Source organism: Triplophysa dalaica, chromosome 14 (assembly GCF_015846415.1).
Source record: "Triplophysa dalaica isolate WHDGS20190420 chromosome 14, ASM1584641v1, whole genome shotgun sequence".
Taxonomy (NCBI): Eukaryota; Metazoa; Chordata; class Actinopteri; order Cypriniformes; family Nemacheilidae; genus Triplophysa; species Triplophysa dalaica.
In genome coordinates, this window is record NC_079555.1 from 13,884,889 (window position 1) to 13,896,375 (window position 11,487).

Here is an 11,487-nt window from a genome sequence, read left to right on the forward strand (position 1 = left end):
TGTATTGTTTTGACCGGTCCTCAAACTATAAACTCGACCAGTGGGTCGTGTTTTTATAGAAGCTGTGGTGACCTATAGTTATTTTGTTATTTTGATAGCTATTCTAAAATAAATTTACAATCAAACAGCCTAGTCAAAAAATGCAAACAAATAGATAACAGACCCATGCATTGTGTGCAATATCCAAGTATTAAACCTTTCCGAAAATCATTGACTCGAAATGATAATAAACTAGTTTGTACTGTACAGATGATCAATCAGTCTATCAGTCGAACACTCTTGGGTAATGAATATGATTATTATGTCCCATTTTCACTGTTTATACCTTATCCACTCCCCGGGGACTCATATCCATTGAGTGTAATATTAGGGAAAGATTGCCCACGTGATTTGGTCCCTCAAGTATGGGTGTCTCATAATGGCATGTTTATGGTGCTAAAATAGCCTTTTAAAGTCTTTTAAAGATGAACACAACAAAAATAAGAAATAACTCATTCTAATGTGACACACTTAAGCTTCATATTATGATATAAAAACCCTTGATGACACAAAACCACTTCATGGACTTAAATCAGGTCCCTGAGTGATTCACACTTACACCAGTAAATATTTTTGCCGTACATATTTCTAACTTTTAATCCCGGACTATGAAATGTGTCTTGAATAATTGTATTTATTTTTTATTTAGTGGCTAACACATTTACGCAAATACTTCACGAGCATATGGACATATTCTGACAAATAAAACTATAATTGACTAAAAAACGACATAAAACAATTCAAGTTTGTGTGTGCTACTGTGTTATTCTGAACAGGATACAAGCCAATTTTTATCACTCTTAAGTGGGCGTGTAAAATGCACAAAAACACGCCTCTTTAAAAAGTGGGTGGGGTTAGCTACAAGTTTATGTTTATATATGGAGAATCCAACAGCGCGCTTGTATCAGTTGCAGAACTTTCCAACAGAGCTGTTGAGCAGTTCAACATTTCCTCAACTGCACCTAAATCCCAACCAGGCATCTTGAAAATGCCGTCTAATTTTCTCACGCCTTTCCTTGAGCTGGACGACGAATTTTGCAAGGTAAGAACATAAAGCTTTCTTTTTTAAAGAATTATGAAGTTTAAAAAACGTTTTAATGTATAACATTTTAATTCTTAAGCTCTGCTGAACTTTTTTTTAACTTTGTAATAGCTTCACTCATAGCTTTAGTGAAACTTAAAAAAAAAAAAAAAAAGCATGCTAAGATTTCTCTCTCTCTCCTGGTTTCTAGGGTTTTCGCAGCATCGATCTGACAGATGTTGCGCAGCAGCACCAGCAGCGTACGGTTGGATTCCAGCGCAGACATTCCTTATGCCCGGTCACTCTTCCCAACTCCAAATTCAACAGCACCGACAGCAGCCCGTGGCCTCTGTCCGGCATCAACCTGCAGTGGAACCTCGAGCAGAAACAGCAGCTGCCCCGCTCCTCTCTAAATCACATCCCATTCAGAGTAGACAGATCTGTTAGTATGATTGAGGGACACGTGAGCACTCTGGGGTCTTGCGAACCCACTACGCCGCTACCTCCACCGCCCGGCCTCAGCATCAGCAACAGCTCCCTGTCCTCCCCAAAGTGTCTCAGTACGACCACCGCGCCCCTGTCCACCCGCTACAAGACGGAGCTCTGCCGCACCTACGAAGAGAGCGGCACCTGCAAGTACGGTGCCAAATGTCAGTTTGCGCACGGCATGGATGAGCTGAGAGGCCTCAGCAGGCACCCGAAGTACAAGACCGAGCCATGTCGCACTTTTCACACCATTGGTTTTTGCCCCTACGGTGCTCGGTGTCATTTCATACACAACGCGGACGAGCTGCTGGGGAACGCGCAGGGACAGAAGAGCAACAGGGACCGACCTCAGCTGCTGCGTCAGAGCGTTAGTTTCAGCGGATTCTCCTCGCAACCGCAGAGCCTGACCGGTTTCCACGCCGTGCCGGACGCGCTCGCCTTTTCCAGATCATCTTCGGTGTCTCCACCACTATCAACGGGAAGTCCCGACCTGCTCTCCCCGCTTTATCCCGAGCCCTGTAATTTGAAACACAGTTACCCCTTCGCGGATCAGGGCAACAATGACGCTCCGCGCTTTTGCGCCATCAATGACTCCGTGAGCACCAAAAACCTGGCGTACGCGCTGAAAGGCCTGACTGCTCTCCAGCGCAGCGCCTCCGCGGACTCTCTCTCCGATCAGGAGGGCTACACCAGCTCCAGCAGCCTCAGCGGCTGCGACTCCCCCGGCATTGACGGCAGGCGTTTGCCCATCTTTAGCCGCCTGTCTGTCTCAGACGATTAGACTTACATTACCTTGTGCATATTGCATTCACACTAAAGCAGATGTCTCTCTGCTTTGACTTGTACAGTTTTAGACATATTCGTTTTTTTATATTTCAAGAAAGAATTTGTTTGTTGTATACTGTTGTATACCAGGTCGATGCTGCAGTGGGTACTTCACCTAGATTTACTAATACTTGTTTGGGATACTCTCAAAAGTTCACATTGACTGTTGTGGAGAAGGTGTCGAGGCTGTAGGAAGAAAATAAGCACAGATCTTTATTTTTTTTCGTCTGTTCCACTTTTAATGCACCCACCTGTAGTCTAACCAAAGCTGAGCAATTTAGAGTATATACATATAGTGTAATGTCTAACCCGCTCTCTCAACATACTGTAAACGATGTAGCCTTTAGTTAAGGCATTTTTAAATGGACAGTATTATCAAGTAGTTTAACCTTAGTTTGTTTAAAAAACCTATTTATTGCTTTTTGTATAATATGCAGCGATTGTATTTTTGTTCTTTGGTTTATGTGCATTTGGAAGAAGTGTAGATAAGGCTTTTTTGTTTGTCTGAGCCCATTCTTCTGCTTTGCACGAGCTAACGTTTAGCTTTAATTGAGACCAGATGCCTAAAGTTTGGAATCTCAGGATTGTTTCTGAAGGGTACCGATACGCCACTATCCTGTATCAGCCTCAAAGCTTTTACCGGTAATAAAAGTCAGAGATATCCACACGACATTCATATGCAAACAAATGCAAATGTGAAAAGTGACAATGTACCAGAAAGAAGTGAAGATGTACCATGGTATCGTCTCGTGCACTCTTAGTTTTTATTTAAGAGGCGAAACTTGCAATTTGGACATTTCTCCATGAGAACTGAAACATAGTTCATCACTTGCAAAAATGAACTGGGGGTTCTTGTAAGGTCTATTTTATTATTGCCTCGTTTTGCCTTGTGACATAAGACACGCTTTTGCCTTTTGTTAACTTAAAACTTATTTATTTTGTTCGATCGAAGTGGGAAAACAGTATATTGTGTTGTGCTTTCGTTTCATGTTTGTTTATATATAATTTAAATAAACTGTTTACATTCCGTGGGAGGGCATTGCCCATTTTCATTATAATATATTGTTTTTAAAAATAAACTTTGAAGATGATAAGATGGTTTCTTTCCTCGCTTCGCTTTTTTTCCATCTGAATTTCAATGTGTGGCTTTAGTTTGTTTGTTTGAATGCACTTCTGGGGAAAGTTTTCTGCACCCCATTAGCATTGCATTGCAAACTGTTGTGTTTTTAAGTAGTTGCATCTGAGGCCCTCCGATCTCATATAATTTTAAATACGCAAACACGGTTGAATGGCACTCCTTCCATCTGCCTTTTAGAACGAAAGAAGAATGCATACTTGACAGCTATTTTAATTATGCAAGCGCGCACACACACAAAAGACAAGTGAACAGATGCAGGCTTTTGTGTGTTACTTTGCTCATTGTTCAGGCATTTGTGCATGGAAGTCTAAGAAACATCCCACTGTCCCATACGGTCATGGACAATAGCCAAAGGTCTCGCTGCCTTTTATTGAGACAGGCCCGGGCAGTAAATGAAATGCAGGGGCATTTCTCACATCAGGGCTCCTTTGTAAGGCCACTTTCCTTTTCTTAGCAACATCTGTATGCTAATGAAACGGCAGAAGGGAGGAGTAATTTGCAAATGTATTGCAGAGCAGTAGGTCTTTGGAGCAGCTTAACCAGACACTGCTGGGTACAGACTTGGTGCTCAGAAGGACGGGAAAGTGGGGGGTGTTCATCTGAATGACCCAATCACTAACAGGGAGCTGATGAGAGAGTCTGTTTACATGCATGTGTGTGTGTGTCATATCTCTTTAAAACAAGCGGAGATGCAACCATGAGCTAAACGCTGTGTGTCTGCTGGAGAATTTCAATGTTACATGCATCACTATTGTGATTGTTTACCCTCCATTATCCTTTCAAAGAAAAATTAGATTTTGCGACATATGAATTTCAAACCCAATTCCTGTGTTTTCTGGTGTGCCCTCGGATCTTTTATCGAATGCAACAAAATCCAAAGGGTTGCTGATAAAGCAACATCAGTGGCTGTGGGCTTGTTGAAGTGTGTATGTGGCAAGGTGATTATGCCTTCGACTAAATAAAACTCTAAAATATTAAATAAAAAAACAGCTATGAATTTTATTGCAATAGATTTGTCAACTGACTAGTGTAAACACATTGATGAAAATAGTATCAATATTCCAGTAAGAGTCCAGCAAGACGCGCTCAAATAATTGCATGCAAAATGCTCAATAAAGAAATATAAAAAGTAACTGTTGCCCACTTCTCTAAATTAAGTCAAATTATATGTTGTTACCACAAACCTATGAACAAGATTGTGGTGAGAACGTGCAATGAATAAATGATTGCAAATTATATTGTATTAATGCTGCTGTACGAGATATCGCTTTATTGCTCCCTGGACTCTCTGTTTGTAGTTTTGGAATGAAAGCATCTGCTAACTGACTAAATGTAAATGTACGCATAATTCACATAAAACCATCAAAAACTAATAATAAATGTTGATCATTGAGTGCAAAGGGATAATCTGATTATTTTAAATAAAATATCATTACCTGTTTTCAACTAGTCTTCTTTTAACTGCCAAGATATAGATAAACATTGAGAGATGTTAAACTGTTGGTATGTTTTTGGGGCCCTCCGATGTTTTGGGAGCTCTGCACTACACAGTTTGTAGCTATACTGACACCTTGTGGTTATGGAGTTATCCACGCAGACTATATAATTCAAGGTTTAAGCAGATTAAAATGTTTGTTTGAGCTGTCTTAACAGAAAACTTCCCTTGGTATATCTTAAAATATATCTCAATGCGCACTAGTAATGATGTTTTCGTAAGGCACATTTTTGTTAGTGATCTGCCTGCTGCTACAAGATCAGAAGATTCTGTCGCCATCTTTAAGAAACGTCTGAAAAAACATATCTTCCCTCTATACCTGACTGATCATTTCTAATTTCTATATATTTTCTACAATATCTAATATATATATATATATATATACATGCTTATTTAAGCTTAGATAAACTTGGCTCTTTACACTGTCCCTGTAGATAAAAGCGTCTGCTAAATGACTAAATGCAAATGTAAATGTATCTCTAAAGGTTTTCAGGTATTGAATAATTTAAAAGAGCAATTCAAAAATCATGTGATAACACACTAACACATTGTCACAAATGTGTCACATTATGAACATTTGTAATCCAGATATAGAGGTTGGACCAGATATAAATTCTTGAAAAGTTTGTTAATACTACTGAGACAAAAAAATGAAATTTCAGCAAACAATAAATTAAAAAATTTGGCAATGTCAGTGTGTAAAAACCTAAGCATTTTCAAATACTCTCTTCAGTTCTAATGTAATACAGAATATATATTTAGCTTAATGCAATTTCTTGCACCCAATTATCAGCTTTCATAGTGAAAAGGGCTCAAAAAGATGCTGATGTAACTTGATGAAATTTTCATTTCTTGTAAGTGAAAATAATATAAATATATATTTAACAAACACCAAATGTGGCACAATTTCAGTAACTACGGATTGTGCCCTTGCCCAAAACAAGGAAGTACACAAAAAATATTCCCAAAGGCTAAGAAAACGTTACGTTTCAAAGACCACTGACGTCCAGGTTTTAATATAGATTGGTCGCCTTATGCATCAGATCATACGCATTTAATTATTTACATCATATGTAACACCTTTACATCAGGCTTCATACCCTTTCTGTGGACCGGCCTTAATATTGGGGAGGCTGACTTCGATGTTCATTGTTAAAAATCAACAGACAGAATAGATTAATGAATGCAATTGACACTTTGCAAACAGTTTAATTGACAAGCTTTCTGACCAATAATAACGCTGACAGAGTGAGCCTCAGTGAACGTGACTGACCGCCGTTTTGTCCAAAAACAAACCAGTCCAACAAATCTGAAGTAGTAGAGCTTTGGTGATTAATAAAAAAATAGCTTCTTAATTGTTGTAATAGTAAGCAGAGATATAGCTTTAAGGGACGTTCACACTACGATAGACAATAACTAAGTTATAATTTGAAATCATTGTAAATAATGGAGAATAGTTCACATCACAACTACCAATACAGATAAAAGACATGATTTTGTTGGAATCATAATGTAAGAATTACAGACGGAAGCGTCCGGGAAGATGTTTTTAATTATTTATATATCACTTATTGATTTATTAGCCTACATATTTAAAGTACGAGCAAGCTGGCAAGATATGCTTTGCGTCCCTATGATGTGATGAGCGCACCTTCAGCCTTCATAGAGCAGCATTTGCAGTGACATTTTAAAGACGTTTTCAGCTATGACGTCGTAAAGCAGCACCTATACTTTGTTTGTTGTATTCAACACAAATAAAGAATAAGAGACTGATGGACTGTGTTCGGAGTGAATGAGCACTCTAGGTTAGCTAAACACACTCAAAAAATGTAGGCTTCTTGTTGAATTTACTAAAAGAAGCTGCGACAAGTGGTTCCAGGAAACAATATAAACTAATTTGAACAGATAAACTTGAGTTATATAAAAAAAATGTTGACAAAACTTATAGTTCTAAACATTCCGATGTACCAGTAATTTTAAGTTAATTAAACTCAATATATATCCTTCTCAATGGTTGTCATAGAAACATAAAATATATACAGACTCACTTAAGCCTGGCTCAGACTACAGGATTCTCGGCCAGATTTTACCCCGATTTCCACTCCCGAGAATCTTTGAAAAAATCGGGCCTAGAAACGCGATCGGGCCCGAGAATCGGCCCAGATTATCACGTAATGTGAGGCGTTCACAGATCGAATCTTAGAACTCCCGATCTGCTCCGAGATAAATCTTAGCCGCCCCGATCATATCAAACATGTTTGATATTTAGGATTGTAGATCGGGCTGATGACGTTGGTGCTTTCGCTACAGCCAATGAGAGACACATCGACAAGTGACGGAGGTAAAGCTTCTGCAAGGGTTCGTTGTACAGCGGAGATGGAGGATCGTCTTAATAATGTATCCTCAAAAATATACCACAACCGCACAGATAAGAACAAGAGCTGCAGGGAGAAGTCACGTCGGTTTTAAATGTACCGCGTAATTAATTAACTGCTAACGCGCAGCTTACAGTTTAGGTCAACAGATTGTTATTTAACTATATGCGCACATATAACATGCGTTCATGTGTTTGTTTTTATCTTATAATCACATTGGCATTCATCTTAGTTCGGCAGCGACAATTGTTTTCTTCCGTTATTTATTAACATTAAACTTAAGCGGCTCGCCTAAAGCACAGTCATAACTTCAGCCCTAGCAAAAAAGCATTATAGCATCACCTGCTTAAAATACGTCTCAGCGGCTTTGGACTGACAGACAGAGAATCATTCAGAGCGACAAAGACTCAGAATTCCAGGATTGAATGTTACACACATTGCTACAGTTTTGCTACAGTAACGTATAAATCCCTTACTTTTGAATTGCTACCGAAACATCTGCTTTTCACCGCGGATAAGCCGTTGTACAGTTAAACGGGTACAGTTACACACTCAAGACCTGTTGCATAGCCGCTGCATTTCCTTCATCTATCGTAGAAATACACTTTTTTCATAATAGGACAAATAGATCACGTGAAATTAACTGCGATGTCGCTTTGTTTACTTCTGTTTCCCGGTGAGATGACGAAAGAGGCGTCCGTTGGTATGATAATCTTAATATTATCCTGTATTTGGGTGTCTTAAAAATGTCTTTTGATGTGCAATTATGAAATAAAAAAATCCAATCAATTAATTTTTATTTTTGCACTCGCTACATTTAGTCTTATTCATAAACACAACTTTACCCCCAACGTTTCTTCTCTAAACATTTCACATTCATAAATGCAAGTTTACAAAGGGCAAACCTATTTTTGTAGTGCTTGAAAAAGAGATTCAAATGTAGATGTTATGCCAGGTTTAAGATTTTACATAAGAGAATCTGATAAGATTCTCCTTATGTGTGAGCTGCAACCAGATTTAAAATCTGTCAGGATTTTAAAACTCCTGTAGTCTGAGCCAGGCTTTACTTACTTACTTACTTACAAAACACAACGAGTAACTCAGATGAGAGCATATAAGTACTGTTAAAGCTCATTGAATGATGCAATAGACATGATCTATTGAGCCGCTTTAACCTCACACATATAAGCATACCACTCATCAAAACAATGGCAACCCTAAAAAATACAACAAACTCTTTTAAACCTCAAATATAAATGAACATTAAGCACATTTTTCTCTACTGGAAAACACTGAAAATAACACTATATTTCAAAATGTATTGCCTAAATGCAGTCTTACGCAAACCCTATTGAATTCCCCCTCAACCAGTCATGTTGAATTAACTTTTTGTATATTAAGTAAACTTAACAATAGGTCGAGGGTTTTGCGGTTTTTAAGTTACTCAACAATGTTGTTGACCAGTCAAACACTAAGTAAACCTGACAGCATTCTTTATGTACTGTGAACAAGGTTACGTAAATTTAACAGCAGCAACAGTTCATTTTTTGGAGTGCAGGTACATCCAGTTGTGTGACGACTGTAGTCTACTAGATAATAATTAACGTAACGTTATCGTCTGCTGGTGGACGGAAATCAAGAATGTATCCCTCGAATGCATATTGCAGATCTCTCTGTCTGAAATCAGCATTATCATTTTTCCAAAATTTCTTCTCTATTTCCACAGAGAGTGCACAATTTACACTGGGAGCGCATGGCTGATACCGAAAGCTTGTCGAACATAGCGACAGGAACGAAGGGGGCGGGGTTTTGTGAAGGGTCAATTCAATTGTTAATAACATATTTACAAAAAAGTATTCTCAATACTTTCACACAATTTTGCAATTCTCTTATCATCCACACGAGGTCAGCATACTTGAGGAAGAGCCAGCCATGCCACATTTCTCATACGGGGCAGCAGAAGTTAAAGAAAGAATAATAATAATTCTTTCCGAAATGGCACAACTTGCTTTGATATACGTTGTTCAAAAAGCCAAGTATCTGATTCACAAGGCATTTAAATCTATAGGCCTACTTTGCATGGTTTAAAACTATACGTTTTGAAATACTTACCTTACACTTAAATTTGCTTCACCAATTTGATTATATTCATGGCTGTGTTACTTAATCTTGTACATTTCTTTATTTATTTACACTTAATTTACATCAATTATAAACTGGGAGTAGGCTCATAGAAGAAGAAAAATTAATTTAGGAGAGTCTGCAAGAAGCTCTACCATAGGCTTAATCCTAGCCTGAGCAGAAATGTGAATGCAAATTATAATAAAATAAATGCCATAAAATGTAATGGGCATTTATGGAAAATAAGAAAACAAATAGAAATAAATTGTAGAATGGATTATGTGAGGGCAATGTCCTGAGTGACATTTTTTTTTAATGGGTCAGGCATGATGACACTTACTTTCCTGTATCTTGACCCTTAACAGTCACATGTCAGTGAATACAGAAATAGCAAAGAGGAAAAACACCATACGATTTGAATGCTGTCCAAGTGGATTCAGTTTTAAGGCAGAACTGCGGCCCTTTTGAGAAAGACTTCGTTGTTTTGTTATTCTCCACAAAAATGGAAGAAAGTGCTTTTTCCATTGCGGGAATAGTTCTAGTTTCAGAGCAGAAGTTAAAAGACAAACGGAACTGTGACTGACCTACTATAGGCTTATTAAAACATGCTAGTGCCCTTTATTACAAGGGAAAATAGTGTAGTGAAACTAAAATCCTTAAAGGAAGGTCTATGGACACATTCACCCTTTTTAACATGAAGCGTTGAGGATTCAAAAGGTTTAATGGTTAGTATGTTTAGAAGTAAATACATTCTTGCATTAACAGAGACGGCACAGTACAGTTTAGTACATGATATATTAGTATTGTGAAAAAAATTGTGAAAAGACCTAATGTTTATATGCTCTTCTGCCAAATTAATAAATGTAGATGTAAACGTAATGGTTAGAATTGTGGTTTGTGGTTTGGGTGATACACTTTGTGCATTTGAAATAAAGGGTGTGACTGCAAGCTTCATTTCCTCTCACAGACAGAACACGTTCAGGGCAACCTATCTGTAAATGTTGCCATGCTCTATTGACACATTTTTAGGGGTTCACAAAATGTTATAGCACAGCAGAACTTTAATGATGAGAATCATGGACCTGGCCTGCTAGTATTGCTGGGATTCATGGGCCTAAAGTCTAATGACCTTGATAGGCATTCCAGACCGAAAGTGAAATAACAAAAACAGCGGGTGATGAACTTTAAAATTTCTCTAAAATGAAGAACCAAAGTCCTGTTCTTGGGTTTGGCTGTTTATTGGACTGTTTTAGTTTTATTCAATGTTTATTTAGTTTCTGGGTTTTTAGATATATTTTTAGATAGAATAAGGTTTTCAGAGATGTAACAGGATTGAGAGTTTATGCTTTAATTTGCCATTTCAAGCCTTCTGTAGAAAATGTATCTACAATCTAAAGGGACCGTTAAAACAATGAGAAAACAGCCAAAGTTGCATCTTTTTTACAAGCATTTTATCATAACCTCAAAAGCACTTTCCATTGTTTTAGAAGGAAAGGAAATAAATAAATTATCTTTATTCTGCACAAGCTTTGCTTACTCGGTTGCAATGATTGCTTATTTGCAAATCACTTATTGAAAAAAAGTATCTTCGTCAATATAGGGGAAACATAAAGGCTATCATTTATTCTACGTTCAGCCGATGTTTTATTTGATCAAAGCATTTTTAGCAGAATTATTTATGCACCTTTAAATGACACCTGCGGCACTGTGCATAGTTAGTAGTGCACTACGCAGTGCTACATGCTTTAGTAGTCAGATGCCACAGGCCCAACTGTTAACAGTTAACAGAGACCCCATGCGATTTATGGTTGGTTTAAATATTTATGATAATTTTTATTGTTTAACAAATGTGATTTGTAACATGTGATATGTTAAACACCCAAGTAGGCTGGGGTGCACAACTGACGGATGCGTCACATTGATGGGGAACCAAACAAAGGGCATTATCAGCAGCACCTCACCAAAAGGCATCTTTCATGTTAATGTT

General features: G+C 37.9%; 1 protein-coding gene across 1 annotated transcript; it reads left to right on the forward strand.

Moving 5' to 3' along the window:
- The first annotated feature begins 933 nt into the window (after positions 1-933).
- Positions 934-3,469, forward strand: LOC130435521 (mRNA decay activator protein ZFP36L2). The gene is made up of 2 exons (XM_056766210.1): positions 934-1,081; positions 1,272-3,469. The coding sequence occupies exons 1-2, from the start codon at positions 1,028-1,030 to the stop codon at positions 2,325-2,327; spliced, it is 1,110 nt and encodes a 369-aa protein (XP_056622188.1). The 5' UTR covers positions 934-1,027; the 3' UTR covers positions 2,328-3,469.
- The last annotated feature ends 8,018 nt before the right edge of the window (positions 3,470-11,487 follow it).